The sequence below is a fragment of the Eremomyces bilateralis genome (genome assembly GCF_010015585.1).
Source record: "Eremomyces bilateralis CBS 781.70 unplaced genomic scaffold P152scaffold_13, whole genome shotgun sequence".
NCBI lineage: Eukaryota > Fungi > Ascomycota > Dothideomycetes > Eremomycetales > Eremomycetaceae > Eremomyces > Eremomyces bilateralis.
Genome location: NW_022985079.1, coordinates 557,206 through 582,688, shown reverse-complemented (window position 1 = coordinate 582,688; position 25,483 = coordinate 557,206). Strand labels below are relative to the sequence as shown.

The 25,483-nt window shown below is 53.7% G+C and overlaps 11 protein-coding genes across 11 annotated transcripts; 4 read left to right on the top strand and 7 right to left on the bottom strand.

The window, feature by feature from the left end:
* Window positions 1-171: 171 nt before the first annotated feature.
* On the top strand, window positions 172-1,705 carry P152DRAFT_61587 (MACRO domain-containing protein). Its single transcript, XM_033683115.1, has 3 exons — window positions 172-202; window positions 271-963; window positions 1,028-1,705. The coding sequence occupies exons 2-3, from the start codon at window positions 332-334 to the stop codon at window positions 1,290-1,292; spliced, it is 897 nt and encodes a 298-aa protein (XP_033533234.1). The 5' UTR covers window positions 172-202; window positions 271-331; the 3' UTR covers window positions 1,293-1,705.
* On the bottom strand, window positions 1,563-2,651 carry P152DRAFT_61743 (uncharacterized protein). Its single transcript, XM_033683116.1, has one exon. The coding sequence runs from the start codon at window positions 2,283-2,285 to the stop codon at window positions 1,833-1,835; it is 453 nt and encodes a 150-aa protein (XP_033533233.1). The 5' UTR covers window positions 2,286-2,651; the 3' UTR covers window positions 1,563-1,832.
* Window positions 2,652-2,950: 299 nt separating this feature from the next.
* On the bottom strand, window positions 2,951-4,815 carry P152DRAFT_459540 (amidase signature enzyme). The gene has a single exon (XM_033679699.1). It carries the CDS (start codon window positions 4,672-4,674, stop codon window positions 3,034-3,036), a length of 1,641 nt encoding a protein of 546 aa, XP_033533232.1. The 5' UTR covers window positions 4,675-4,815; the 3' UTR covers window positions 2,951-3,033.
* Window positions 4,816-5,374: 559 nt separating this feature from the next.
* Window positions 5,375-7,862, bottom strand: P152DRAFT_459539 (thiamine diphosphate-binding protein). Its single transcript, XM_033679698.1, has 7 exons — window positions 7,771-7,862; window positions 7,409-7,718; window positions 6,952-7,351; window positions 6,443-6,891; window positions 6,321-6,389; window positions 5,918-6,272; window positions 5,375-5,867 (listed from the first exon to the last, which is right to left on the bottom strand). Exons 1-7 carry the CDS (start codon window positions 7,831-7,833, stop codon window positions 5,834-5,836), a joined length of 1,680 nt encoding a protein of 559 aa, XP_033533231.1. The 5' UTR covers window positions 7,834-7,862; the 3' UTR covers window positions 5,375-5,833.
* Window positions 7,863-8,347: 485 nt separating this feature from the next.
* On the bottom strand, window positions 8,348-10,116 carry P152DRAFT_459538 (uncharacterized protein). The gene has a single exon (XM_033679697.1). It carries the CDS (start codon window positions 9,708-9,710, stop codon window positions 8,643-8,645), a length of 1,068 nt encoding a protein of 355 aa, XP_033533230.1. The 5' UTR covers window positions 9,711-10,116; the 3' UTR covers window positions 8,348-8,642.
* A 2,186-nt stretch (window positions 10,117-12,302) lies between these two features.
* Window positions 12,303-14,326, bottom strand: P152DRAFT_483041 (uncharacterized protein). Its single transcript, XM_033681925.1, has 6 exons — window positions 13,717-14,326; window positions 13,515-13,666; window positions 13,095-13,462; window positions 12,854-13,009; window positions 12,638-12,803; window positions 12,303-12,587 (listed from the first exon to the last, which is right to left on the bottom strand). The coding sequence occupies exons 1-6, from the start codon at window positions 14,140-14,142 to the stop codon at window positions 12,473-12,475; spliced, it is 1,383 nt and encodes a 460-aa protein (XP_033533229.1). The 5' UTR covers window positions 14,143-14,326; the 3' UTR covers window positions 12,303-12,472.
* A 1,245-nt stretch (window positions 14,327-15,571) lies between these two features.
* Window positions 15,572-16,600, top strand: P152DRAFT_419050 (uncharacterized protein; the record flags this gene model as incomplete). The annotated part of the gene is made up of 1 exon (XM_033677118.1): window positions 15,572-16,600. A coding segment is annotated over exon 1 (831 nt), but the record flags the coding sequence as incomplete, so codon positions are not given.
* Window positions 16,601-17,277: 677 nt separating this feature from the next.
* P152DRAFT_459533 (uncharacterized protein) lies at window positions 17,278-20,601 on the bottom strand. Its single transcript, XM_033679696.1, has 3 exons — window positions 20,030-20,601; window positions 18,262-19,978; window positions 17,278-18,208 (listed from the first exon to the last, which is right to left on the bottom strand). The coding sequence occupies exons 1-3, from the start codon at window positions 20,324-20,326 to the stop codon at window positions 17,475-17,477; spliced, it is 2,748 nt and encodes a 915-aa protein (XP_033533227.1). The 5' UTR covers window positions 20,327-20,601; the 3' UTR covers window positions 17,278-17,474.
* Window positions 20,602-20,768: 167 nt separating this feature from the next.
* P152DRAFT_459532 (uncharacterized protein) lies at window positions 20,769-22,429 on the top strand. Its single transcript, XM_033679695.1, has one exon. The coding sequence runs from the start codon at window positions 20,917-20,919 to the stop codon at window positions 22,075-22,077; it is 1,161 nt and encodes a 386-aa protein (XP_033533226.1). The 5' UTR covers window positions 20,769-20,916; the 3' UTR covers window positions 22,078-22,429.
* Window positions 22,430-22,688: 259 nt separating this feature from the next.
* P152DRAFT_483037 (acyl-CoA N-acyltransferase) lies at window positions 22,689-23,590 on the top strand (the record flags this gene model as incomplete). Its single annotated transcript, XM_033681924.1, has 2 exons — window positions 22,689-22,728; window positions 22,780-23,590. The coding sequence occupies 2 exons, from the start codon at window positions 22,689-22,691 to the stop codon at window positions 23,304-23,306; spliced, it is 567 nt and encodes a 188-aa protein (XP_033533225.1). The 3' UTR covers window positions 23,307-23,590.
* On the bottom strand, window positions 23,551-25,347 carry P152DRAFT_483036 (DUF890 domain protein). The gene is made up of 6 exons (XM_033681923.1): window positions 25,160-25,347; window positions 25,028-25,103; window positions 24,966-24,976; window positions 24,813-24,911; window positions 23,658-24,764; window positions 23,551-23,608 (listed from the first exon to the last, which is right to left on the bottom strand). Exons 1-5 carry the CDS (start codon window positions 25,261-25,263, stop codon window positions 23,819-23,821), a joined length of 1,236 nt encoding a protein of 411 aa, XP_033533224.1. The 5' UTR covers window positions 25,264-25,347; the 3' UTR covers window positions 23,551-23,608; window positions 23,658-23,818.
* Window positions 25,348-25,483: the final 136 nt, after the last annotated feature.

Here is a 25,483-nt window from a genome sequence, read left to right as displayed (position 1 = left end):
AGACTAGGAACGACCTGAGCAACTCCACATTCCGCTCCCAGCAATCAGAATCCTCCGTACAATTCCTCCTTCCATCCATTCACACACATTGCCAGTGTGTGCACGGAATTGATTTGTAGGGAACCCGATCCCTGACCATCTCCTCCGCATGTACTGGTGAGCTACCCAGCCGGGATACCAGTAGTGGAGACTGGACAGCAAGGTACTCTCGGGAGTGTAGGCAGCATCATTCTGCTTCGCCGAAGTATATAGCTAACCACGAGTGTGTAGTACTTTCACTCTAGAAGATAATCATTCTACTCCTCCAATCCCTCGGATCTTATTCTCAACCATGGCACCACCCAAACCGCTCTCGCTCTCCACCATCCCCAACCTTTCGCTCCTCTACCAGATCCATCGCCTTCCCATTGACCCCAAGCCGTCCATCGCCTACCCACCCAACGCCGACCTGAACGCGAAAATCGGGCTCATTCGAAACGACATCACAGCCCTCTCGGTCGATGCCATTGTCAATGCCGCGAACGATTCATTGCTCGGCGGCGGCGGCGTTGATGGAGCCATCCACCGCGCCGCAGGATTCGAGCTTGTCGAGGAGTGCAGGACCTTACACGGCTGCGAAACGGGAAGCGCGAAGATTACCGGGGCCTACGACTTGCCGTGCAAAGCCGTGATCCACGCCGTTGGTCCCATCTATTATCTGACGAAGGGGCAGGGGCTGCATGAGAAGCTCCTCCGCGGATGTTACCGGCGCAGTCTGGAGCTGGCGGTGGAAAGGGGCTTAAAGAGTGTCGCCTTCCCGTGCATCAGCACTGGTGTGTATGGATACCCCAGTGTTGATGCGTGCCGAACTGCCCTGAGCGAAGTGAGAGACTTCTTGGAGGGGAAGGATGGCTCGAAGATCTTGAACGTTATTTTCTGCAGCTTCTTGGAGAAGGACGAGAAGGCGTACCATGAAAACGCAAGGTACGACCGAGGCCAAACTCTATCTGTTCTCAATATCGGACGCGGCATGCTCACCATCTACTAGCACCTTTTTTCCCCCAACAAGCGAGGAGAATGCCCCGACTGCGCCATCCGACTCCAAAGAGGAACAACCCGCATCATCTCTTGCATCGAAACTTCCAGATCCACCCAAGAATGAGCCTGATCTGGAGGGACAACCCAAACCCAAGCGTCAGAAGTCAACGTCTGGGTTCGAGGATATAGATCAGGGGTGGGTCGCCGTGGAGCGAATAAGCGCACAGGAGACGGCAGGCGACGACGTAGATGAGGGCGAGCCGAGCAAAAGGTGAATTCACATTCACTGTGGAGATGAAGTTCAACGATATTGCCATTGAGTTTGGCTCGATGAGGCGTTTGGTATGGGATGGGATTACGATGGAGAATTCGCACCTTGAAACAGGTCGATACTCAGACACGAAATTCCAAGGCATCATGTAGCCATGAATGCATCACGACACTACGAGAGTCCAGGTGATATGAAATGTCATAGAATTGGCAGTAATTAGTCGTCTAAAATTCGGGTCTCTAAAGACATCGTTTGGGCTATATGCCTCGATATGGGTATAGTAACCAGCTGTGCAGTCTGACGTTTCGTCCCCAGCGATCCAGTAGATATCCACATCCATATCACACAATTTTGATGGTCGAACTGACGCGCCTCTAGCCCCAGCCAGAAGAAAAATATAGACATACAAAAGCTCCATAACGCGAGCAAGCGCCTCACGACTTTGAAACTCTAAGTAAGGCCTGACAGCGCCGAATATCCCGAGCGGTAGATGATATGGAGGTCAACTTCCGGACGATCAACAGCACCCATCACCGAGAACCCCTCACAACAATCCCACCGCGACAATTCCCGCGCCCACCAATCCAGCCATGGCATGCAATCCCGCCGTCGGGACTGGCGCGCCACCCGTGCTCCCCGCCGCGGCGTTCAGCGAGCTGCTCGCCTCGCCCGCCTGCGACCGCACGCTCGACGCGGCGTCCGTGATGTCCGAGCGGACGCTGCTGGCCTTGGTGGCGATGTTTGAGCTCACACCGGAGCCGATCGACGCAGCGCCGCTGGTGATTTGCGAGTTCAGGCTTTCGGCCGCGGAGGCCAGGTCGGTGGCGCCGGAGGCCACGCGATCGGTGATGGAGCTGAAGGCGCCCGGAACGTCGGAGGTGACGGCGTTGAGGACGCTGCTGCCTTCGGAGATGATGGAGTTGGCGACGTTGCCGAGGTCGAGTTGGGCGGCGGCGAGGCCGGCGAGGACGGGGAGGAGGAGGTGCTTGATATGCATCTTGGTGATTAGAGTAGTGATGGAAGGTTGAGTATGTGGCTTTGAATTGGAAGTAGAGCAGAACAGATTAGACGCTAGTAGACAGATTTTTGAAATGCGAAACAGAGATGTTCAAACTTGAAAGTCTAGAACAGCATCTTTATATAGCGACGGGCGGGAAAGGGGTACATATCACCACCGTAGGGCAACCCCGGGCCCGGAGCCAAACCCAACCGAGCGACACGAAACATCACACGGATGATGACGGCGTGGCGCAGCATTCAAGGCTTAGGGACAAGTGCTGGAAAAGATGGCAGTGTCGCGCGATGATAATAGTAATAAAGTCGGCGTAGTTAAACCGGAAATTGAGGCGATGAAGAAACTTCCGAAACTGGAAAAGTTGGAAGCGGAGGAGTGGGTCTCTGAGAGTTTACAGGCGGGTGATTGGAGGATCGAGCCGAATAATGGGGGCCAAATCTACCGTTCGGAAGAGACCCCAACGCAGATCTCACCCATCACCAATCACCATCCAGGCCGCGTGGACCCAGGGAACGGTCAGCGAAAACGCCACTAGCATGGCGAGTTGGCAACATGTGCTGTGTAATGATCTAATCTCGGGAATTAATGTCGCTTGGAGGTTGGGATGAATGGGGTGCTGCAATCTGACACAAGCTGACTGCATGGATGAGTGATGCTCGCGCAGGAAACACGGTCTAGGTATTCGTCTAAATAGTAATTCATATCATTGGCAAAATGGCCAAACAACCTCTCACAAAACACCGATCGGATACACCGCAGGAATGTTCGCGCGGTCCGGAACAATCACTGGTACCTGGGTCAGATCCTGACTTTCGACGTGTCGGTCCGCCCATTCCGGCGATCTTCGGGTTGCGCCGACCTTGTCGTACGCGTGCGCGATGGCGAGAAGCTCTTTTTCGCTCCATTTCGGACCCAAGATCTCCATTCCGATCGGGACGCCTCGAGGCGCGTCCGCTGTGCTGGGGCTGAAGCCCGCAGGCACGGTCACGACGGGATGCCCGGTCAGGGCCGCGAGGATCCCGTTGCGGCCGGACTGGGATGGCGATCCGATCTTCACTACGAGGTTCCGTTGTTCGGGGTAGATGATGGCGTCCAGAGAATGGGTGGCGAAGGTGGACGCAAGGGTGAGGGTCAGGTTGGCGACCCCCTGTTGCACTGACGCATATGTCGCATTGCCGGTCGACGACACGGAGGAATTACGAACATACTCGTATCCTGACGGCATGACGAGGAACTCTCCCTTTCCACCCTCCGCTTTGGTAGTATAGAACTCGGCAAAGTCCCGGGGATGCCGACCACCCAACTCCGGGCGCGAAAGGTAGGCGTTGAGGAGTTCTCGGTACTCAAACCGTTGAGTATCCAGCTCTGCCGCAATCGTAGTCGGATTGTACACGCTCTCTCGAATCGGGACGATGGTGGCTCCAGCGGCTTCGAGCCGGCCGATGGCAGCGTTCATCGCCTCGTTGACCGGAGTCGTCTCGTCACTGGCTGTCCGGTTGAAGAATGGCTCCAAAAGCCCCAGACGTTTTCCTTGGAGCGTCCCAAGAGATAGGCCGCTCGCAAAGTTGGTTTCCTGAAACCCGGGTGGACTTAAGGCGGTGGTATTGTCCGACGGATCGTATCCTACGCTTGCCATTACTGACAACGCAATGGCAAGGTCTTCAACCGATCTCGCCATCGGGCCAACCGTATCCTGAGTATAGCTGAGCGGAATCACACCGCTTCTGGATATCAGACCTCGGGTCGGCCTGACGCTGAAGATACTGTTTGCGGACGCGGGGCTCCGTAAAGAGTTCACCGTATCGGATCCCAAGGCGAACACGCAGAACGAGGAGGCGACGCTCGCCCCGGATCCACCGGAACTGCCTCCGGGCGTTCGGGTCGAGTCATACGGGTTGATCGTTTGACCTCCAAACGAAGAGACGGAGATCCCCTCGAGAGCAATCTCGTGGAGATTCGCTTTGCCCAGAATCACCGCCCCTTCCCGGCGGAGCGCTGCCACGGAGGGCGCGTCGGTGCTGGGCTGGGAGTCCCGGAACGCAAGACTGCCACCAGTCGTCTTCATGTCAAAGGTATCGTAGTTATCCTTCACAAGCACCGGGACACAGAAGAGCGAACCGGTCGCGTTCCCGGAGAGCAGGGCCTGGTCGAGCTCGTCGGCGATTTCAAGCGCACGCGGGTTCAAGGTAAGGACCGCATTGGTATTGTTGTTCAACGCTTCGACGCGGACGATGAAGGACGACACCACTTCTCGACACGTCGAACGGCCGAAATGCAGCGCATGATGGACTGAGCCTATGGTCGCTTCTCTTGGATCGAAGGGAGTGCCGGCCGCAAGTGAAGCGGCAAGGAGGAGTAGGGGAGCCAACATGTTGAATCTTCGGCTGGATTTGAGGGGAAGGGTATATCCGTGGGCATTGTAACTCGAGATAGAAGAGAGTGCCGAACCATTTATATACTATCAAAGATCAAACCAAGTAACCAATGAATTTAGAAATGAAATTGATCGCCGTTACGTTACTAGCTTCTATCCACTGTGTTTCCTTATCAGTGGAGTTACGCAGGACGTTATGACATATGAGATAGGGCGGCAGAATCAATCAAGAGCAACGACGCTTAAATCGGCTGGGAATGCGTTCGGCAGGAGATCTCGAGATACACTACCAGTACTCCGTATCCGAGTACCGAAATGAAACATTATAATTATGGATTATCATTCAAGCCCAAGATCGGTGTCATCGTGGTGTGTGAACTTTGAAAGGGCGTCATGTTGTCGCCCCGTCGCCTTGTCGCCTGACCGGAAGTCAGTGCGGAATGATTCCGTCTCCCTCTTGTGATGTTCTTCGAATTGCGATCCAGGCATCCAGCAGATAAGATCGGCAATTCGGCATAGTCGTAGAGTTCATCGAATTGCAGTTGGATCTTCAAAATCTGAATCACATCCTTGGTCGCTCCCCCGAGGATTTGGTGATATGTGGTCGAGCGTTGCGCAACACTGAATTGAATGTATGAGTTGGTTCGAAGAGCAGAGAGCCGGGTCCCGGGCCTTGATATGTTCTCAGCTTCATAGATGCGTATGCAATGAGATTATAACCTTGCAGGAAATGTGCCTCCGGATAAGATACCGGTCGAAGAATAAATCACAGATGTAGGAGAACATTCGAGGCGAGCGGCTTACATTCTGAACGAGAAGAAAAACACCACGAATTTCGACTTTGTCGAGCTCAAGAAGGCAAATCCTAGGACTATCAATATCTGTGGGGAACGACGAACGCACGGGAAAGGACCGAGTGCATATAAAGCAAATATGCTCCAGGACAAGTTCCGGGTGAATTCCTGGTCAATTGCATGTCGTATAGTACCTATTATTTATTGTTTTTAGGTTTCCCTGCACAAGCAAATGCTGCATGGCGTAACTGGTACCGATACTTGCCCTAGCAAACCGTCTAATGGGGGAGTATGAGACATTCTTCAATGCTTGTTTCCAGGGAATAAGCCCTAGTGATGGTCCCTGTGAGGCCCAATGGCCGTCAACCGCTCAACGCGGCTTTACCACCTCCAAACCTACGGTATATAAGCAAGAGTGGAAATATATGTCAGAAGATGGCACTTACTTCCCCTCTGGTCCCTCTAGATGCGCATCCAGAACTGCAGCACGTCCGTTCTTCACTGATTCAATTGCTTCCGGGAGCAGTCTCTCGAGATCACTGGCGGTGGAAGCGTGAGCAGCCCAGATCTCCCCACCGGATGCGGCCTTTGCGATTCCAGAGTAGTCGGGAGTTGGCGCGAGGCTGATGTTCATTTCCTCGTTGGTCGCTTTAGATCCGAGCCCGTCGGGGTGAACCAGGAGGAGTGACCGGCGGGGCGCATTCCATCCCTTGTTGTTGAGGACAATTGTAAGGATTGGGATGTTGTATCGCTGGCAGATCCAGTAGACGCTCCCGGGGATCGTGAACAAGTACGTTCCGTCTGAATTGGGTAAGCATGTGGATGAAAGATTCAACAGGATGTACTAACCCCCTACGATCTGGCAAACGAATCGCTTTGATCCTTCGGTATCTGTCGCGAGCTTGGCTCCTAGTGCCGCTGGTTCCATCAGCACGAAACATCATTTACATTGCGGATGCCTCCGGACTCACCGCCTCCACTCCAACCCAACCCTCCTCCACCGCAATTGAGCCATGACCCAGGGAGATTGGCTTGGATTTGATCAGCGACAAACACTGTTTGAGTCACCGCCTCGATGATCCAGATTGTGTCCTCCGGACAGGCTTGTCGGAGTTTGTTTGTCAAGTAACTGGTTGCGAAGTGGCCTTGTTCATCGGTTTTCACAAGGCTTGCGATCGTCTGCAGCCGCTGTTGATACGACTTCTGCAGAGCCTCAGCGCGATTTTCAAGTGCCTTGGCCTTCGTTTGTAGAGCAGATGTTGCACTAATGAATTCGATTAACTGGCTGATTGAAGTAGCAGCATCTGCCCTAAAGCGCAAAAGGGCGTCAATATAGAAGACAGGCATCTGCTGTTTCAATGGGTCCACATCGATGTGGTAGATTTTCGCGTCTCTGGACGGGAGACATTGCGTGTTGATCCTAGGCGTGACTTAGCAAGTTCTTTTCACGAAGCAGGACGACCAAAACCAGGAGGCTTACCATGGTACATCGCAATCGACCACGAGGATCACGTCTGCAGTTGTAATTGCATCCTCAACCGCATATCGGAGTCCTAGCCACGCAGGATGGTCCGCTGGAAAGCACATGTCACTCCCGCCAGTGTCAAGAACACGGATCCCTTTGACGAGATCGGCGAGCTTGACCAATTGTTCAACGGTTGAGTGGTTCCGCCCACTGTATCCAGTGACTAACAAGGGCTCCTTGGCGTTCACAAGTGCTTCAGATATTGTCTTGACCCCATGGGGCGGCAGGGCGGCGGGCTCGACTGGCCGCCAGACATCGGGATTCAATTGATATGGAGTTATTTCTTCTTCCATCGCTTCTCTGGAGCCATAGAGGTAAACCGGTCCTTTGGGTTCAGACATGGCAAATGAAAGCGCTGATTCAGTGCCCTTAGTTTTATTTAAGCTCAATCATAGCAGACGCATATACGTACCACGAAAGACCATCTGTTTGACATTGACCCCGCGTTTGATTTCCCCAGTGTACCGGCAGTACTGCGCCAGGATTTGTTTTTGATCAGGAACATCTTGAATCCAGTGGATGTACTCGGTCCTACTGCCCCGTAGCTCTCCCTCGATGGTGTATGGACTGAGGCCGGCAAAGATGAGGACGGGGCAGCGCCCCGTCGATGCATTGTGGACGGCAGCGCCGAGTCCTTGGGTTCCCACATCAACATGGACAATGACTGCTTGCGGTTTGTTGGTGAGCCTTGCGTAACCGTCCGCCATAGACAATGCCACCATCTAGCAAGTTTTAATTTGGCTAACTACAATCGGACAAGGAATGCAGCCGTACCTCATTGGGGCACGTAATAATCCGTGGGAACCGGTCTTTCTTCTCTTTCTGCCCCTTGACCATCGCTTCGATGATACTTGGATGGTCGGAACCCAAATTGACTAATGAGACCGGTTAGGAGGATGCAGAGAAGCATTAACATAGGACAGTACGCACCGAAGCAGTGGGATACCCCAGCCTCCCACAGCGCCTCGAAAAACGCGAAGGATGCGGTGTAAACCCTATCCAAAGTGATCAGCCATGGCTTATATGATGGAAGATTTGGATGTATTACATTTTGCTGTTGATTATAGCGATGTGGTCTATTATTCTGGTAGGTCGTCGTGATTGATGCTCGATGGTGGCCGCGACGGGTGATTGAGACTTTCGATAATGTTTGTCAAGATCAATTTATTTGCAAAGGTGAGCAATACTTTAATCACACATTGTTGATAGAAGAGCGAAGATGAGGAGCTATGCGGGGAATGATGGCACCCAGGTGTTGTACGGAATCTTGCCGTCAATAACCGCCCTTGCTTAACACCCTGGTTCCATCCCTCCCCCAATCCGATACCTTAACTTCGAGACATTAGAGTATGACCTATCGATGCTCGTTTATCGCCGCTCTATTCCAGAGGTTGAAGAAGCCATAGCTGGGTGGGAAAGCTCGGATAAGCGTACATGGCGCTGGGACAGGTACGCCAGGCCCCACCTAATATACGTTGACCGGTATGAATACGCTTCTATTTGTAGAGTTCATGTTCACCATTCCGAGCAATTCGTCGTATGAATAAGGTACTGAGAATTTAGAGCATAATCCCTTATTCTTGCCTGTCATTTACAAAAACATTCAAGATCTCGCTGATGCCGTTGACCATGGGCGATCTTCACGCTCAGCAAACGGTCTTTTTCGCATTACCCTTGATGTTGAAGGTGGTGTTGTCACCGCAAGGGGACTCCCGGACGGAGTTGTTGTTCACCGTCAAAGTGAGCGAGATGTCCCGGTTCTTGGGGAACTCGGTGCGGGCCGAGAGGCGAACCTCTCCTCCTCCGTTGACGGTCCCACCGCGGATCGCAACGTTGTAGCAGTTCTCGATGAGAATGGCGTTGTTGCCGTTGTTCGCGAGGTCGACGCTCTCGATGACGACCGCTCCGGATTGCGAGACGCAGAAGACGCCGCGTCCACCGCCGCGGGAGACGACCTTGTCGATGTAAATGTTGGTTTTGTAGTCGCCGTTCTTGTTCTGGCCGTTGTTGTTCGCCATGCGGAAGGTCGCATACCCGGTCCCTTTCCCGACGTTCTCCCCATCGACGAGCTTTACCTTCGCATTGGTGGTCTTCTGGAGCAGCAGGGCGGACTCGCCGACGTTCCGGGCGATGACCTGGTTGATCTCGAGGCCGTCGATGTTCCAGGTCTCGACGGCGTGACCACCCGCACCGGTCACGCGGATGACGTCCATTTTCACGTTGGAGTTCGCGGCTTGGTCGCGGTCGAAGCGGATACCGATGGTTTTGCCGCCCATGTTCATGGTGATTTGGCCCAGGACCAGATCGCGGGTGCCGTAGAACCGCAGACCAAAGTACGGATCGCCGGTCATAGTGAGGTACGGGATTTGCGTTCCTTGGGTGTTCAGCGACTCGATGGCACCCCTTCCGTTCTTAAGGGCCGCATTGATGGTACCGCAACCCTCGAAGATTTTCCCGCTGCCGATGGAGATGGTGCTGGTACCGATGGACCCCGATGCGATGACGGAAACGCGCTGACCGCTCTGAATGGAGTCGAGCGCAGCCTGGATTGCAGCATGGTAGTTTGAGCCGGAGTACACTCTGTTTGCGCCTCTGGTGGCCGTGAAAGACCCGCCACTGCCGGTTACCTTGGCGTCCGGCGTGCCCGCGCCGCACTGGGCGTGGACGATGGAGACAAGTGTTAGCACTGCCGTGAGAGTAAAGAATTGAACCATGATGTGTTTCCCTGCTCTTCGTTGGGATGGGGAATCGGACCGTGGTTAGGTTTCCCTTGCGCTTCGAAGAATGATAAGGCAGCCGATATATAACATTTTTGAAGAAACAGGAACAGTGATTGCCAGATGAGCACCACTCCGGGATATACTTCCATTATGACCAGTTTCATTAGCGGAGGGTACAATATAATATCGCGAGACTGGGTTAAACAAACGCGCGACACATCATTGGTGGTAATCCGACTACCATATTAGAACAGCGCACCACTCTGGCTTATGCTTCGTTTCCAAGACCCTTCGTTATTAGAAGACGAGGTCATGTAATATTGCTACGCCGGAGGGAGGGATTCCGTGGGGATTCTGTGGCATATCACCGGCCATGATCCGTCCAGCGTTCCTAGCGCACCGATTCAGCAGAACAGGCGTTAAGTTACGGCGGGGGTGAGTCAAATATAAAGTGCTCACCCCTTGTCGCGGCGCTGAAACTCCCTTAGCACGACCAGCCAAGGAGAACAAGAAACAAATCTTGATCCAGAAATGCATGGGTTATTGGACAGCCAATGGCATTAATAGAAGAGCCAAGTGTTTTTGACCACCGTATCATGGTCCAGCAACTCTTCAACGGACCAACTTTCGGGACAGGGTACGCTGGGATTGAAGTCGGGTTCCAATCCCCGTACTTCATCGATGAGCGTGTTCAGAATCCACGTGTTGAGTGGCAGCGAAATGGCCCACATGGGAAACAGGAGACTATTGTCAGTGATGTCTAGAGCTCCGAAATGAATAACCATTAAGTTTGCACTGGGAATAAGTTACATGAGTTGACAAGTTAATGACGCGTCAAATTATGTACCGTATTCGACTTTTAGTGATAATTAGAGAATGGCGGTTTGTTTACTTCAAGCCGCGAATCCTTGATTGTTATGACACGCCTATCGCGTTAACGATCCTACATATGCTGCCGTTTAATCCTATTCAATAAACAACACTATCGATTTACTTAACATCTATGAAGTCTGGGATCGTGGTAACGAGCATGATCCTGATTTCCTACACAGCATGGCTCAATCTAGCATCGACTTCTCCCGAAGTACACGAAAAGCCCCTCCTAACCACGAGTGAGGAGAAAAGTGCTATTGCTAAGATCCGCCTTCTCGTCCTCTGGGTTGCCCGAAGTCCACAGCGCCGCCAAGATTGGAAGCTCGTCTCTCCGACTAAGCAAATTAACTACGACGTCGATAATCGATGGAACTCAACATATATCATGATCACCGAGGCGATCCGCCTCCGAAGAGAGCTTATACAGTTTATACGCACTCATCCCGACGTGAGAACATTACATCTTATAGATGCAGAATGGTCCACCCTGGAGCAAATTGAGAGGATTCTAAAACCGTTTTGGGAGCATACCAACCACGTTTTAAGGAGTTGTCCGAGCCTTATAGACTGCCTCCCAATCTATTAGGCCCTTAATAACCTTCTGGACGATGTTCACACGGCGAAAGGCGGGTTTGAAGACGTGGGTGTCAACCTTAGAGAGGCGGTAAGAGGAGCGAGAGGAAGATGGATAAGTTTACGAAGATGATGGACGATAATATCCTATTACATGGCGGCTGTCCTCGATCCGCGTATTAAGACATCCCTGATCGAAGCACAGATGAACAAAGAGGGTGCTGAGCTGATCGTTTCCGAAGTGCGCGAATTCTTCAGGCAAAAATATCCATTTTACCCTAGTCTACCATTAGAGACGGAACGCCCATCAGGTATGCCCGAGTTACTGTGGAAGACACTTAAACGGGTTCAGCCATATCCATGTGCGCAGGCCTCGGACGTCGACCGATACCTGGATTCTGCTCCGGCTAGCTGGTCGCATCCCTCGTTTGCGGACGGTGACCCTGACTGGGTATTGAAATGGTGGAAAGCAAATGCACCTGACTTTCCTTGCATGGCTCAAGCGGCACGCGACTATCTCCCAGTTCCCTCTGCTGAGGTAGGCGTGGAACGTCTTTTTAGTGGTGCGCGAGACGTGCTAGATCTTAGGAGACACTCTCTGAATGCAGAGACGATGAGATGGTTTGTACTCCTGAAGGGACACTATGATAACGAATCCTTTCCTAATTGATAGTCTATTTCAGGACTCTTCATGGGCCGTTAGGAATGCATAGAGAACTACGGAGTTGGTGATAAACACAGAGTATAGTGATATACTACGATATCTACTTTCCTTTTCTTTTTCCTTCTTTCTTTAGCGACTTGTCATATATCTAATGTATTCGTTTCGGACCTTTAGTGATGTCGATGCTTCGGAGCTGAAGATCTGATGCTGGCTAGCTATATGGTGACAAAGGTGGTTCCCTAGTTTAAGGCGTAGGTAGGAAGTACGAGCGGTACGTCTCAGTGGGACCAAAGGAGTTGAACCGCCCGGATCTCCAGTTTCTCACCTGCAGCGTCAAGTTGGGGTAGGTTGAAAAATTGAAGCGGCCTACGGATGAAAGAGAAGAGTTTGGCATGGTGATAAAAGCGAGGCTGGGGCGAAGATCATGAGTGTTTATGCCTTGGCCCCTTGGTCTTAGATCAAGAGAGAGGAAAAATCGAGGCAGACATAATAATATAGCGCACTCTGTACTGCACTAATAGTGGTTGATCACACCCAGCCTCGAGAGCCTATATTTAAGATCAAAAGCATTCTATCAGATTCGAAGGCCTGCTGCTTCACACTGGAACACAAGACGCGCTCCCAACTCCTACAACTAGCCAGCCGTTCACGCTGCGGTCGAGTTGGACGATGCGCCACCTGCAGCATACGAAAGCGAGAACATTCCCATGATGCCCAAGCTGTGTCCATCGTCATGCCCCGCGCCACCTTGGTCCTCGCGACTGATTCCGAGTTAGTTTCCTTCTCCCGCTTGAAACGGTTGGAGACTTACAGGGGGTGCTTGGCAAGATCGTAGAAAGCTTCCATGGAGATATAGTCGCCTGCCTTGACGGCGATGGAGTTGCTACACTGGCTCATGCCATTGAGCATTTCCCATTCCTTCCCATTGATCGTGGTGGTGCCTCCAGCGCCACCGTAGATGGCTTCGGATGTGCAGACTGCGACTGTGAGCATGGACTCGTACAGGATTGTCGAAAGAAGTGCTCACCTTCCTTATCATTGAGGAATAACACCATCTTATCACCTCCGTCGTGAAGATGGCCCTTGGCGGAGACGATGTATCCGTCGGAAAGAATGCCCCATTTCTTGCTCTTGGTGGACGCCGGGCCGTCTTTGCTCGTGGCAATCGGGTCAGCCCCACAGCCTAGGTCATGGTCAGTTCCGAAATCCAGAAATTTTGCGTCCATTTCTATCGCCGCCACCTGCGCGAATCCTATATGGGTACGCACCTGTAACACTCAGTAGGGCCGAGGTTGCATCGTTTTCGGCCGAACCCTCAAGATACTCAATATCGAAGGTTATGTAAAGCTTTTGTGTGGTCTCCTTGTAGTTGACTAGGTCAAGCTGGGCACTGAATTTCTCCCCGGCAGCAATGTTGAACGCGGACGGATAGGTTCCGTCACTATTCGTGTACATGTTCGGCTCATTGCCATTGTCTTCTCCAGCGCCGATGAAGCCGCTCCCGATATTGAGGCCGGCAAGGAGGCTGGATAAGCCAGAGCTTGAGTTAGCCGGCTTGCCATCCTCGGTCGGGCATCGGCCAACGAAAGGAACATCTTTCTTGCCCGTTGCCCGGGTGAGGATGTGATGGGTGTAACTTTCAAGGTGTGAGCTGCACGTATATCATAGGGAAAACAGGATAATCTCACATCCCAGTCTCAATGTTCGCCTCACAGCCATCTTCATACATCAAGCCAACCTTGCCAGCCAATACTGCAGCTGGACCGGCAACTCCAGTCACTGAGGACATGAACGATTGACCATTTGGATCCATGGAGAAGCTTCCAGCGGGTTTGTCCGCCTGTTATGTACGTTAGTTGTTGTCCATAGTCCAAGTCGTAGGAACCATACACTAGCACCGAGCAGCTCATACGGGCCCCATGCATACTTGACACGCTTGGCGTCCTTTCGAATCTTGGGCTCCAATTCGTACGTCTTGAATGGCGTCAAGGGATCGCCTCCACCGAACAAACCAGCGAAGGGACTGGATCCATTGGACCCACCCCCAAGTAGTCCGGCGAGACCACCGCTGCCACCTGAGCCGCTGCCTTTTCCAAAAAGTCCAGCGAGGCCACTGCTTCCGCCCTCGCCTCCAGATCCTCCAAGTAGTCCAGCGAGGCCGCTGCTTCCTCCAGCAGCTCCAGCAGATCCAGCACCCGCAGCACCTCCGGTGGCACCAGTGCCGCCAGTGGCCGCCCCGTGATCGTGCTGCCTGGACTCGAGTGGTGCAGCAATCGCTGCCAAAGGCAGCAACAAGAGAGTGGTGGCGTGCAACATGGCGAATGAAGGACGAGAACTTTCAAGAAAACAGAAAAACGAGTGAAATTTCCGGATGGGATAGACAGGTGCACACGGGATATCGGCGTTCGAGGGTCAGGAGGCTGGTACATATAAACCTCTCGACCCCGGGCGCTGGCGAGAGAGTGGCCAAGGCATACCCGCTGCGCATTGTCGATCGGACACTATTGCGGATGAAACAAGTAGATTGAATAAGAAAAGAAGACTGTACCATGTATCAATGTCCGGCGAAGCATTCTAATCGCGAAGTTCATGTTTAGGTCGGCGACTCAAAAGCCGATTGATAGGGCACATCAAAATCTTTAGCCTAGTAGATAGATTGTTTTTACTAGCAGGCTACTGTAAACCGAGAGGGTAGTATATTGACGATAAATACTTTGTCTCAGAAATATTTCTCGCCTCTGCCTCCGAGATTGAAAGATGACGATGGGTCCATGGCGCAAGGAGTGTTAGATAGATGAAACCACATGGATGAGAAGCCAAAGGACAAGCTTGAATTACATGCTTAAGTCGAAATTAACAAGATATATGAGATCAAATAATTTAGCGAGCCCTAGGATGAAGGGAGCACGACCATCCGAGCGTCCGAATGGCTGTTCTAGAAGTACTACAACAAGCCCTTAAATGTAAGTAGGTAATGTCTAATGCCGAGGAGCAACAATGAAACAGATCCTTTCCATTCATGGTCCAATACTCATATGAAACCCTGCCATATCAAGGACTTGGGGTGTTGCAATGCAAACAAATAGGTTAGCCAACCCTGATACATCAAGACATATGGAGGTAGACATTCGTGTTAGGACAGGAAGGGAAAGGCCTGACTTCGAAGGAGTGCCCATTCGCTGGCTATAGGCCTACAGCCCCTGGTGAAGGAAACTTTCAAGAGAAGATATGTCTAGCAAGAAATTGGGATTTAACAAAGGCTTCAAAGGAATCGAAATGAGTCAAATGACTTGGCTGGACCATGTTTCTGGTTTCATGACTGAGGGTTCTAGTCGATGGGCCAGAGGTTAGGAATCAACAGCTGGCACGGACGAAGCATGAGTGGAGGATGCTAATGCTAGCCATGATGACGATCACACGCGCAGCATTCGAGGAGAAAGGCATTGAGATTGGAATACAATAAATGATGAATGATAATAATAATCAATGGAAATGAAATGCTGAAGCGCGAGCGGATACGACGGAATTGTGAGTCAAGAGTCAAGAATGAAGCGAGAAGAGCGAGTCGCAGATAGCTGGAGCAGGCAGCCCTATTCTGATACAGAAAATATTACCAGGAATTAATTACACAAATAGCCAATCAACCTTGACAATGGTATACGAACTTGCGATTACTGTATTATTCGCTTTCGCTCCCAGTTTCCACGTGCAGCTCCCAGGAATACTCCGAACCTTCGTCATACCCTCTAGTAATAACTGTAGTATCAACCCTTTCAAGTCCCGTCACTGGCTCAATCCACGCTATAGTACTATCACGTTATTGACCTCGCCTACTGCCTACGGTACCTCGCATTATGAAGTAGCCTAGTCCTCCAACAGGCGTCCTAGCCTCGCGCTCCTGTCCATCCTTACACAAGGGACATTCATATATCCCCCCGAAACCATGTCCACCTCCAACCTCGACGCCCTCGTCAAAGGCACTCCCCCTCCCGATGTCGACGTCGACCCACCCCCACCAGACCCGACCTCCCTCCTTCCGTCCGCCCCGTCGCAGATCTTCCTGAACCTGCTGATCCTCGAATGCTCGCTGCGCGCGCAGTACCTCAATCTGCTGGCGCGGCGCCGCCAGAACACCTTCACCCTGACCGTCCTGACGCTGTGGATCGCGTACTGCTTCTGGGGCCAGTGGCTGCGGCCGCGGGAAGATGGCACGGGGGTCGGCGGGTCGGTGTACTGGGTGGTGGACACGGCGGAAAAGGTCGCGCTCATCGGCGGCATCGTCATGGCGCTGCTGTTCTGGGTCACGGGGCAGTGGGAGCGCGGCGTGCGGTGGCCACGCCGGTGGCTCGCCATCACCAACCGTGGGCTGCGCGGCTTCAACTGCAAGCTGGTGATCCTGCGGGGTCCGTGGTGGCGGGAATCGCTCTCGCACTTCGCCTTCCTCCTCCCCTACTACTTCTTCTACCCCTCCCCCGGCTCGGACTACCAGCGCGTCGAATACGTCCCGGGCGACAAGAAGGCCGCCGCGCACCTGCACGCGCGACACCGCAGCACCGCGGGAGTCGAGGTGGCTGAGGAAGACATCTCGCAGGGCGGCGACTACGTGAAGCTGCTGCTCCTCCCGAAGCCGTTCACGCCGGAGTTCCGCGAGCACTGGGAGCAGTTCCGCGAGGAGTACTGGGAGAAGGAGAACGAGCGACGGGCGGAATTGCGGCGGCGCGTGCGCGCGCGGCAGCGGGAGGTGGCGCGGCAGGAGGGCGGGTGGTTCTGGTGGACAGGATGGCGGGGGTGGGCGCGGGCGAGTCGGAAGCTAGGGGCGGCAAAGGGGGGAGCGGACGTGGAAAAGCCGCAAGCGCATGGGGTGTCGCATAAGGAGAAGGAGAAGCGCCGCCGACGACCGAGCACGTTACGGGAGCCGGAAGGGTCACATTCTCGCTCGTCGTCGCGGAGTAGTACGTCAATGACCCCCGAAGTGGACGAGAACGGAGGCCACCTTGCACCGCGTGGCGTAGGTGCCGACCGGGAGCGACGATGGAGCACGAGTAGCGCGGCCGGACCTAGCGGCGATCGACGACGACGAAAAGGCGGGATATCCCTGACGACGATGGAGTATGCGTCCGGGCAACCGATCCCACCGAGGCTGACGCCGACCGGGTCAAGGCCGGGGACGCCGACGACGGGAGGGAGCGAGTTCCCGGTGGGCACGCAGAGTTTGCACAAGAGAGCGAGCACTCTGAGTATGGGCACCGACGGGAGTGATGCGGTGTCGGTTGGGAGCGAGAGCACGAATCCGTCGCGAGCAGCGCAGCAGCCGAAGTCTTTCGATGCTGGGGCTGATGCGGAGGCTTGATCGCGGTCGCTAGAAGTATAGGATCATTGCTGCGAGAGATCGGCATAGCACGCGATATGATCTGGTAGATCAGCTCTGTATCACAATTCAATATCGATCATTTCCGTTCATATTGCCTATTTCATTCACTACGTTAGGGGATATCAGTGGCGAATCGCGATACTGCGATCACTAGGCTCCATCATTAACAGTACATTGCTCAGAGGTTCATACGGATGCTTCGAAGGATCCAGTCGCCGTAGACGCGACGTTAACCAAGAGTTGACGCGGGATCATCATACAGCTCGTAAATCGCCACTCATGCGGTCACCGTCACGTTGACTTTCCTTAGAAACTCCCGCACGCGGCTCACCTCCACCTCGTCCCGCTCGCTCTCCACCGCCGCCACGAGATTCGCTAGCATGTCGTCCACGCGATCCTCCTCGACGCCCGTGCATAGGCACACGACGCGGCGATACCGCGCCTCCAGATCCCCGTCGCGCGCCTTGAGCGCTGCCGCCCGCCCGGCCAGCTCCTGGTTGTCCGCGTGGTACACCGCGAGGATGGCGCGCAGGGCGGTCGTCGCGGGCAGGCTGGCGGCTACGTGCTCCGCGACGCCATTCCGCGCCAGCTGGTCGGCGTACGCGGCGAAGTCCTCGTACGACTCGAGGGCTGGGTTGATAGGGAGATTGCCGACCGCCTGGTTGTAGTAGAGCATGTCGTCCGCGTCGCCGATGCGCACGTGGCGTGAGATGGGTTGCCCCTGCATGGCGGCCACAGTTTCCGGGCCCAGGTCGTTCATGTTGAGATCGAAGGACCCGCTCTGCAGCCGCACCCGCTGGTCGGCGAGCGCGCGTTTGAGGTTCGCGATCCGCTGCTCGCGATTCGACCGGTCTCGTAGCTTTCGACGCATGTGTGCGAGGTGCTCGCCTTCGCTGCGCTGTCGTGCGCAGACATCGCGGATTTGCCCGTTCGTCTCGTCGACCTTCTCTTGCTTGAGTTGGATCTCGGCCGTAAACTGGGAATCTGTCTGCGAAAGGAAAGAGGATAAGGCTGGGACATTTATTAGTTACACGGCATATATATGTTGGAGCGGGAACGCCTACAGGGCAAGATCTCCCGGCTGCTCTCATCGATACGGCTGGAGGATAGTCTGGATTTGCTGGGAGAACTGGTTTGGCTCATCGGGATTTGTGAGTTTGTCCGTTCCGAGTCGGTTCCGACACCGAAATCGATGGGTCGCAAGCCTTTGAAATTGGGAATGGTCGGATCGGCCTGCACCTCGATAAGCTGCTGGATGATGCTGCGGTTACCGATTCGAGCAACGAGGTTGAGAGCTGTGTTTCCGCCCTTGTCTCGCGCGTTGACCATCTCGCTCATGAAACGCATCAACCCAATCGGTTTCCTCGAACTCGGGGGTGGCTCAGGCTGCCCGTTAGGAGTGTTGCTACTCCTCACCAAGTACTCTAATAGGGCTTCGAGATAGTACTTGCTGGAGGTAGCGCGGCCTTTGATGCCTGAAGAGACGGCGATGTGATGGAGGATGGTACGACCTTGAGTATCTCGGTACTCGATCAAGGGGCTCAATGTCTCCAGGAGTTCGGGGAAACAGCTCTGTTCTAGGCAGTTGTTCACCGTCACCGCCGACATCAAAGGGGTTTGGCCAATGACGTTGCCTCGGAAGATATTTGCTCCTTGGGAAATGAGGAGCCGTAAAAGAGGAACCCGCGCAAGGGTCGCGGCCCAATGTAGCGCGGTGTTCGCCGAGTTGTCCAGAGGAATGTCGAAGTCGGTACCGGAGAGCGTCGTTAACGCCTCGTGGTGAACATAATCGGTCCGGTTGAGGTCGGCGAAAAGGTCCATCAATAGTGCCTGCTTATCCTCATCGATCTTGTCACCGGGATGCGGCATCGCCGGCATCGGCGTACGGAGCTCGACCTCTTCCACTTCTTCTCGCAGCTGACCGAGATCGCGGTAAACAAACGATTCATTCGGCTCCGTCGGAGTGCCTTCCAGCATGTCGGCGTCGCCGTTGTCAAGCTGTGAGAACGGGTCTTCCTGACTGGATCGCATTCGTTTCCTTGGTGGCTCTTGAAAGTCGCTCTGGCGATCGACGGCCGCCTCGATTCCATAGTGGCTCCCTTGCGAGAGATAGACGGGCTCGTTGGGAACCGGTCCATTGAAACTTCGTTCGGATGTGAAACTCTGCATGCTTTGTTGGCTCGCATTTCGGAAGGATTCCTGGCTTCCCGGCATGTGCTGCTGGGAGTAACGATGCGAATTGGTTCCAGGCCGTTTCTGTGCGCTTCCGGGACGAGGCGCGGGAGAATTGATCCGAGCAACCTTGTTCATGGCGGCGAGGGCATTGGAAGCGGTGGGTGAGATGTTGGAAAAGAACGTCCCGTTCGGGGTCTGGACCGGGACTCGTCCGTCCATGGACGTGTTATAGAATCGTTTTCGAAGCGCCGCCATTGCCTGCTCTTTCGTCGGAGTCTCCATCTGACTTCCCTCTGGGAGATTGTCGTCGATGGTGATGTCGTAGTCCAGCAACGGGCGCAGCAGTTCCTCAACACCATACTGTCGGCAGAATTCGCGACCCCGTCGGAAATTGATCCAGGTCCCTTGATACTTGCCATATCCTCCCTGAACCTTCTCGTGTTCGCCGGTTTGCACCTCGCGCTCAAGAACCTTGGTGCGCTTGCCTTTGTCCACCCCCGCGACTTTCAGCACTTGGGTCGCATTCAGCCAGGAGTCCGGGCGTCTCCTCATGACGGCGATACCGTTCACCTCCATCTCATACACGGACACTCCTGAATAGACCGCCTGGGTGATGTAAGTCGGGATTCCCGGCACGCGAGAAGCATCGGAACATACCCGATAGATCGCTGGCCCCTCTTCGACAGCGACCTGCTGATGGCCATTTGCATGCGAGTGATTTCGATAGGAATTCGGAGCCGATTGAGACGTTGGCTGCGTCGGTTGCGAAGCCGACTGTGAGGCGCTAAAGCTCATTTGCGACGAGGGGCCGGTCGAGCTGGAGAAGGACGGCTGGCGGCCATCGTAGGAGGCTTGATATTGCATTCCCTCAAGGTTTGAAGCGGAGCTGGCCGCACGAGAGTATGCAATTGGGAGAGGCTGTGGTGGAACTACCGATTCGATCGTGGCCGACATTCCTGTAGGAAGCGGATCACCAAATGCAAGGCATGTCACGTCGGGTTCGATGGTGGTGGAGCGTGCAGTGTGGAGCGTGCGCAAAGACGAGAGGTATTCCGTACTCCGTACTCGGATGGGAATGAGCGCGCACACGAGAAAAGGGATGTCAGGCTAAGAGTGTTCGATGATGAGATCCAAAGAGGAGGGGTGATAGACTGATAGTGGGTTACGTGGAGCGCAGACAGATGGATGGATATGGATTGGTATGGAGGAGTAGAGGATGAAGACCGACGTGGACACGCGCGACACAGCGGAGAAACGCGTTGGAGGAGCAAGTGGGAGTGGAAGTGTGCGACGTGCCAACCGCCAATCAGCGCTGTCGGAGCGCTTCGGCCCGACGCCAGTGTTTAGGTAATCTTTATTACCATCAGGCTTCATCTGTTCCCTCCGTGCCTCCGTGCCTCCCTGTTCATATCATTCCAAGAGAATTCCAAGAGGATTCTTTGTAGATGAGTAGATCAGCCTTAACCAGCCACAGGACGCGTCTGCATCGCGTTTTCACGCGTCTCACCACTCGGGGTTCGTGGGTGTTGAGATAAGAGGTTTTCATGGAAAGAATCCGTTCCAAATATGGCCCAATAACTCGCCATCTGCTTCGTGCCATCCTGCGGGAGTCCACCTACCTTCCTGATCCGTCGGCACGAGCCTACTGTCGTCAGCATGCCCTGGAACGGTTTAGGAATGGGCGAGAAAACATCCGAGAGGCAGTGTATATATGCCGGAAGAAGAAAAGCTCTCCGGAAGAGTGGGTGGATCCTGTCCTCTTAAGGAGGTTGCACACAGGTCATCATGCCCTGGAGAGGCTGCAGAATGCCAACCATGGAAAGCTGTCGGTATTAACAACCATTATCCTCGAGACGTACGGCCGGACTGGCAAACCCAGGCGTCAGCTTATAAACACTTTGGTTCAGCCTGACCATGATCTGTCGGACGCATCTTCTGGAGACGGAGATGCGCCTCCTCTCGAACCGCCGCTTCCCGGCCTCGAAAGCATTCCGGCACAGCTATGGGGCACGAGGACGGTCGACAAACAGCACATCACATATACCATCTCCCCACGATATTCGCGACTCCGGGATCTGGCCCGGTCCCAGGCCCAGCACACGTTCAACGGCCGTCGACAACGACGCACGCTCCGCTCGACCAAGCTCGCGATCCCGTCCACGAATATGTGGCTCCAGCCGATGCCGCGCAAACGAGAACAGAACGCCATATACAAGTTGTATGCCGAGTTTCTACACAAGTTGGAGGCTCCGCTTCCCGAATCGGAGTGGGAACGTTTGCGAGATCTTGCATCCGGAAAAGTGCCCTGGGAAGGCCCCCGACCGCGACGTGCTTCTCCTGAAGGACTTCCCGTGGTGTTCGATCGGCAAAAGCTTTACGAAATGGTGAAGGGTGCCAACGCACTCAAAGCAGAGACCGCAGATGGCGAGGAGCACTCATCCGAGGACAACTCGGAAATTCTGGAAAAGACCGTCAGCCGGTATCTCGAACGCATCGTGCTGGCTCGGCCCTTGAACCACCTGGGGGCTTGGGTACCTCCGAGTCGGCTGGATGCTCGGACCATGCGTCGGATCTGGGCCTATACGTTTTCCCTGTGTCCGCTGATGAAATGGAACGAGGCGGGGAAAAATTGGGATGTGCAGTGGGGCTCCCAGGCACAGACGGTCTCGGTACCTCACGCTTCTCCCGAAGAGATAGGAGGATAGGACGAAAGGTCCATTGATATCGCATCCGCGTGAGCGATCGTTGCAAGGACAGGTGCAACCTACGGGTATGCTGAACGGTGCTTTCGAACCGGGAATCGAATTCAATTCAGCGCCCCGGATTGGGACCGAGTTCCTACAGGTGGGATGTATGGAAATCATTGGAGAGGAATTAAGAACCGTGTGGGCATCCTATCCCAGATATCAGACGTGTCAATGGTGTCATCGATCTAATGAAGTCCGAATCGATCCAGGTTGCTCCGCGCATTTCCAGATGCCTTGATAGTGCTTGATCACCATATCGCTTTGCCGATATAGTCTGGCTGATAGATAATATTAGAACAAACCGAGAGTTGATTCGGAGTCTTCCAAGTTGAATCTGATAGATGCGTACGGCGGTCATAATGTTGCCCTTTCGGTTCGAACTTTGAATTATAACTTCCTGTTCGGGATTTAGCGCCGAGTCTGGGTCCACTATTTGGAATGTCGTCCCATCAGAGCAGGTTCGACGCCCTCCCGAATCATAAATATTGGTGATTCTGAATTCTGAAATTATGTAGATTGTAGGACAAGTGAATCTATCCGAAGATTTCAAATCGGGAACTCATGTGAAGATGGCCACGGAGCCAACCATCCGTCTCGCACGACGCGCCGGTACTCCCGTCCTATGCCGTCTCGCACCCGGGACTCCGCTAACGGCCGCAGACGTCACTACGGTCCTCAACCTCATCAAAGAGCTCGCCGCCTTCGAAAACTGTGAGGACCAAGTCGAAGCCACCGAAGGCACCCTCCTCACGACGCTGTCCTTCGAAGAGACGGACTCCATCGGCACGAGCCTCGGCAACTCGGGGTATGCGAAGACGCTCCTGATTCAATCGCCGGACGGCGACGTCGCGGGCATGGCTCTGTACTTCTTCAACTACAGCACGTGGCGCGCGCGCCCGGGGATTTACCTGGAAGACCTGTACGTGCGGCCGGCGTATCGGCGGCGGGGGTATGCGGGGTTGCTGTTGAAGGAGTTGGCGCGGAGGGCGGTGGAGATGGACGGGGGGAGGTTGGAGTGGGCGTGTTTGACATGGAATGAGAATGCGTTGAAGTTCTATGAGGGGATTGGGGCGACGAAGATGGTGGAGTGGGTGGGGTTGAGAGTGGATGGAGAGGCGTTGGTTAAGTTGGCGAGTGGAAAGGAGGAACGAGTACTTGGGCAAGACGTCAGGATTCATTCGGAATAGGAATCTACCATTTTTGGGTGCTTTGGAGATGTGGTGTGATGGAGTATGGTCGGTTTCAACTTCGCTGGCAGACTGCCGCTCAGGTAAATTAAGCTCGCCTGAAATCAAGACGAGATTCATCATTTCGTATACGTCATTGTAGATGTAAGCTTCCAAGGCTGAAGTTCATGCGACATCCATCAGCTTTGCTCTAATGGACGGAATATTCCATAGCAGAGTCCACAGCGATAGGATCGAATGGAGTATGCAGCTAGGGAAGCAACGTAAGATGTGTGATTCAGTGGGCTATGAATCCCAGCTCCCTTGAACACATTGTTAGCACAGGTACCAGATGCAATGGCGAATTCTTACCATTTGATTTACACGACGGATCCCCAGTCAAGGTGTGCGACATCATGGCGTACTCTGAGAAGAGATGCGTGGCTGAACACCAAAGGAAAGGGTTCCCTGCGTCGCTGGCGTCGAACATCCGACCGTGAGAATCGAGGGCATTGGGCATTTTATCGCGTGTTTTACTTTGCCAAAAGGCTGCGCCTCAGCATGCCGCAGAAGCTTTCGTAGAGCACATGGTCTTCGCCTCTCATCCACCGAACGGTGACCTGGTTGGAATGAACCAGGACTAGCACAGCGAGCGCAACCGGGCGGTCCTCATCAGACTTCGACGTCGAGTCTCCCTGAAACTTCATTTTCCGGCGGTAAGATCGTGACCAGACGTTTTCTGTAGCGAGAGCAAGACCTTTGAGGTTGGATGCTTTCCATATCCAGCGAAGCGGGAGGTCGGCGAAAATCTGGTTTACGGCGTCTCCCAAATTCGAAGCTGGCATGTCCCTGACGAGGATCTGGGCCGACGTGGATGGCGGAAGTAGCTCTTTGCTCAAACCATCGCCTCGTGCAATGCTATCCTCAGGGCGTAGGTCGTCATAGGACCATGCAACCAGCCACCGCTTGGTGCGACCGCCGGTCTGAAGGCAGTGTGCGGCGAAATTAGTAATCTCCGACTCCTTGAGACGAGCGACGAGATCTTTGGCGCTCTGGAGCTTGCCTAGCAGACACGAATACCACTGAATCTTCGTTTTGAGTGACTGGCTGAGGGCGAATATCTGAAGCGCAAAGCCGAGGTCTCCGCCGTCGGTGATCATCTCGACCGCGGCTCCAGTGCATACAGCGGAGGGTGGCTTAGTTTTCGTCTCATATGTCGCGTCCATATCCTCCAGGGAGGTGAAGAATGGAGGGTTGCACATGACAAAGTCCGCATGGTCGGTCCCGAGTTGCGCCAGCGAGATCAGGGGCTGGCCTTCTTTTGCGGGCAAAATCCGGATCCGTGATTCGAGTCCATTTGTTCGGACATTTTTCTGTGCGAACTCAAGGTTTCGGGCATCGATCTCAGTCCCTCCAAAACGCCAGTTCGGTCTCGATGCACATCCGAGTAGTGGATAGATGCAACTGGCTCCAACTCCGCTATACTTCATGAGCTCATGATACCGAATAGCAAGAGTGTCTTCTTACATATCGATTCCAATCACTTCTCGTGATTCTTCGTACGCATCCCTATAGCTGTCACCAGTCGAGTCAATCAGTTTCTGTAGCCATTTGATATAGGCAAAGCTATATGTTGTAAGCATCCTGTCCATTCATCAATATACAATAGTTCAGACCTACCGGTTAGGGACCTAGAGAATCTATCAGCTCAGTCTTCAAGTATTGGATCGCTTAGAACCAACTGGAGGGCACAGACGATCCCCGGGTAGGTTGATTTCCAGCTTAAAGTCCCGTCTAAGGACACTCTTGGTCAACTGCCTAGCGCAGCAGTTTAGCACCATATTTTGAAAGACACAGTTCAAACAACAACGTACTGTACCGCCAATGGGTCCCAGAAATCGATCTTATTATTCTCCTTTAGCACTTTGGCGAAGTCGGGGTCGTCCTTCGCGAGGGCAGCAAACTCGATGTCCTCCATTCTCCTTACAATTAGCTAGTGGGGCTGAGAGCTATGTGAGTAGCTGGTGTTACTCATAGGCCGCGAATGAGATGTCACTGTTCAGTATCAATTATTACTCTATATGTCCCAAGTTGATCAGTCCAAGTCCGAGCAGCAACACCAACGAAATGCACTTGTGGTTCTTGTCGTTCACCGAGTTCTATCACTAGAGTATCCTTAATAATGCCTCAGGCACTCA

Bases quoted from the DNA above. Each gene is read 5' to 3' on its own strand.
- P152DRAFT_61587 (XM_033683115.1), top strand. From the start codon at position 332: ATGGCACCACCCAAACCGCTCTCGCTCTCCACCATCCCCAACCTTTCG. The intron at 964-1,027 runs GTACGACCGAGG...ACCATCTACTAG, and splicing joins GCGTACCATGAAAACGCAAG to CACCTTTTTTCCCCCAACAA.
- P152DRAFT_459540 (XM_033679699.1), bottom strand. From the start codon at position 4,674: ATGTTGGCTCCCCTACTCCTCCTTGCCGCTTCACTTGCGGCCGGCACT.
- P152DRAFT_459533 (XM_033679696.1), bottom strand. From the start codon at position 20,326: ATGTCGGCCACGATCGAATCGGTAGTTCCACCACAGCCTCTCCCAATT. The intron at 19,979-20,029 runs GTATGTTCCGAT...TACATCACCCAG, and splicing joins AGGGGCCAGCGATCTATCGG to GCGGTCTATTCAGGAGTGTC. The intron at 18,209-18,261 runs GTAGGCGTTCCC...TAAATGTCCCAG, and splicing joins CAGCCGGGAGATCTTGCCCT to CCTTATCCTCTTTCCTTTCG.
- P152DRAFT_61743 (XM_033683116.1), bottom strand. From the start codon at position 2,285: ATGCATATCAAGCACCTCCTCCTCCCCGTCCTCGCCGGCCTCGCCGCC.
- P152DRAFT_459532 (XM_033679695.1), top strand. From the start codon at position 20,917: ATGGAAAGAATCCGTTCCAAATATGGCCCAATAACTCGCCATCTGCTT.
- P152DRAFT_459538 (XM_033679697.1), bottom strand. From the start codon at position 9,710: ATGGTTCAATTCTTTACTCTCACGGCAGTGCTAACACTTGTCTCCATC.
- P152DRAFT_459539 (XM_033679698.1), bottom strand. From the start codon at position 7,833: ATGGTCAAGGGGCAGAAAGAGAAGAAAGACCGGTTCCCACGGATTATT. The intron at 7,352-7,408 runs GTACGTATATGC...GCACTGAATCAG, and splicing joins CAAACAGATGGTCTTTCGTG to CGCTTTCATTTGCCATGTCT. The intron at 6,892-6,951 runs GTAAGCCTCCTG...AGTCACGCCTAG, and splicing joins GTCGATTGCGATGTACCATG to GATCAACACGCAATGTCTCC.
- P152DRAFT_483041 (XM_033681925.1), bottom strand. From the start codon at position 14,142: ATGTTGCACGCCACCACTCTCTTGTTGCTGCCTTTGGCAGCGATTGCT. The intron at 13,463-13,514 runs GTGAGATTATCC...ACACCTTGAAAG, and splicing joins GCGAACATTGAGACTGGGAT to TTACACCCATCACATCCTCA. The intron at 12,588-12,637 runs GTAAGTCTCCAA...ACTCGGAATCAG, and splicing joins GATCTTGCCAAGCACCCCCT to TCGCGAGGACCAAGGTGGCG.
- P152DRAFT_483036 (XM_033681923.1), bottom strand. From the start codon at position 25,263: ATGGAGGACATCGAGTTTGCTGCCCTCGCGAAGGACGACCCCGACTTC. The intron at 25,104-25,159 runs GTACGTTGTTGT...CTGCTGCGCTAG, and splicing joins TGGGACCCATTGGCGGTACA to GCAGTTGACCAAGAGTGTCC. The intron at 24,765-24,812 runs GTAAGAAGACAC...CATGAAGTATAG, and splicing joins GAAGTGATTGGAATCGATAT to CGGAGTTGGAGCCAGTTGCA.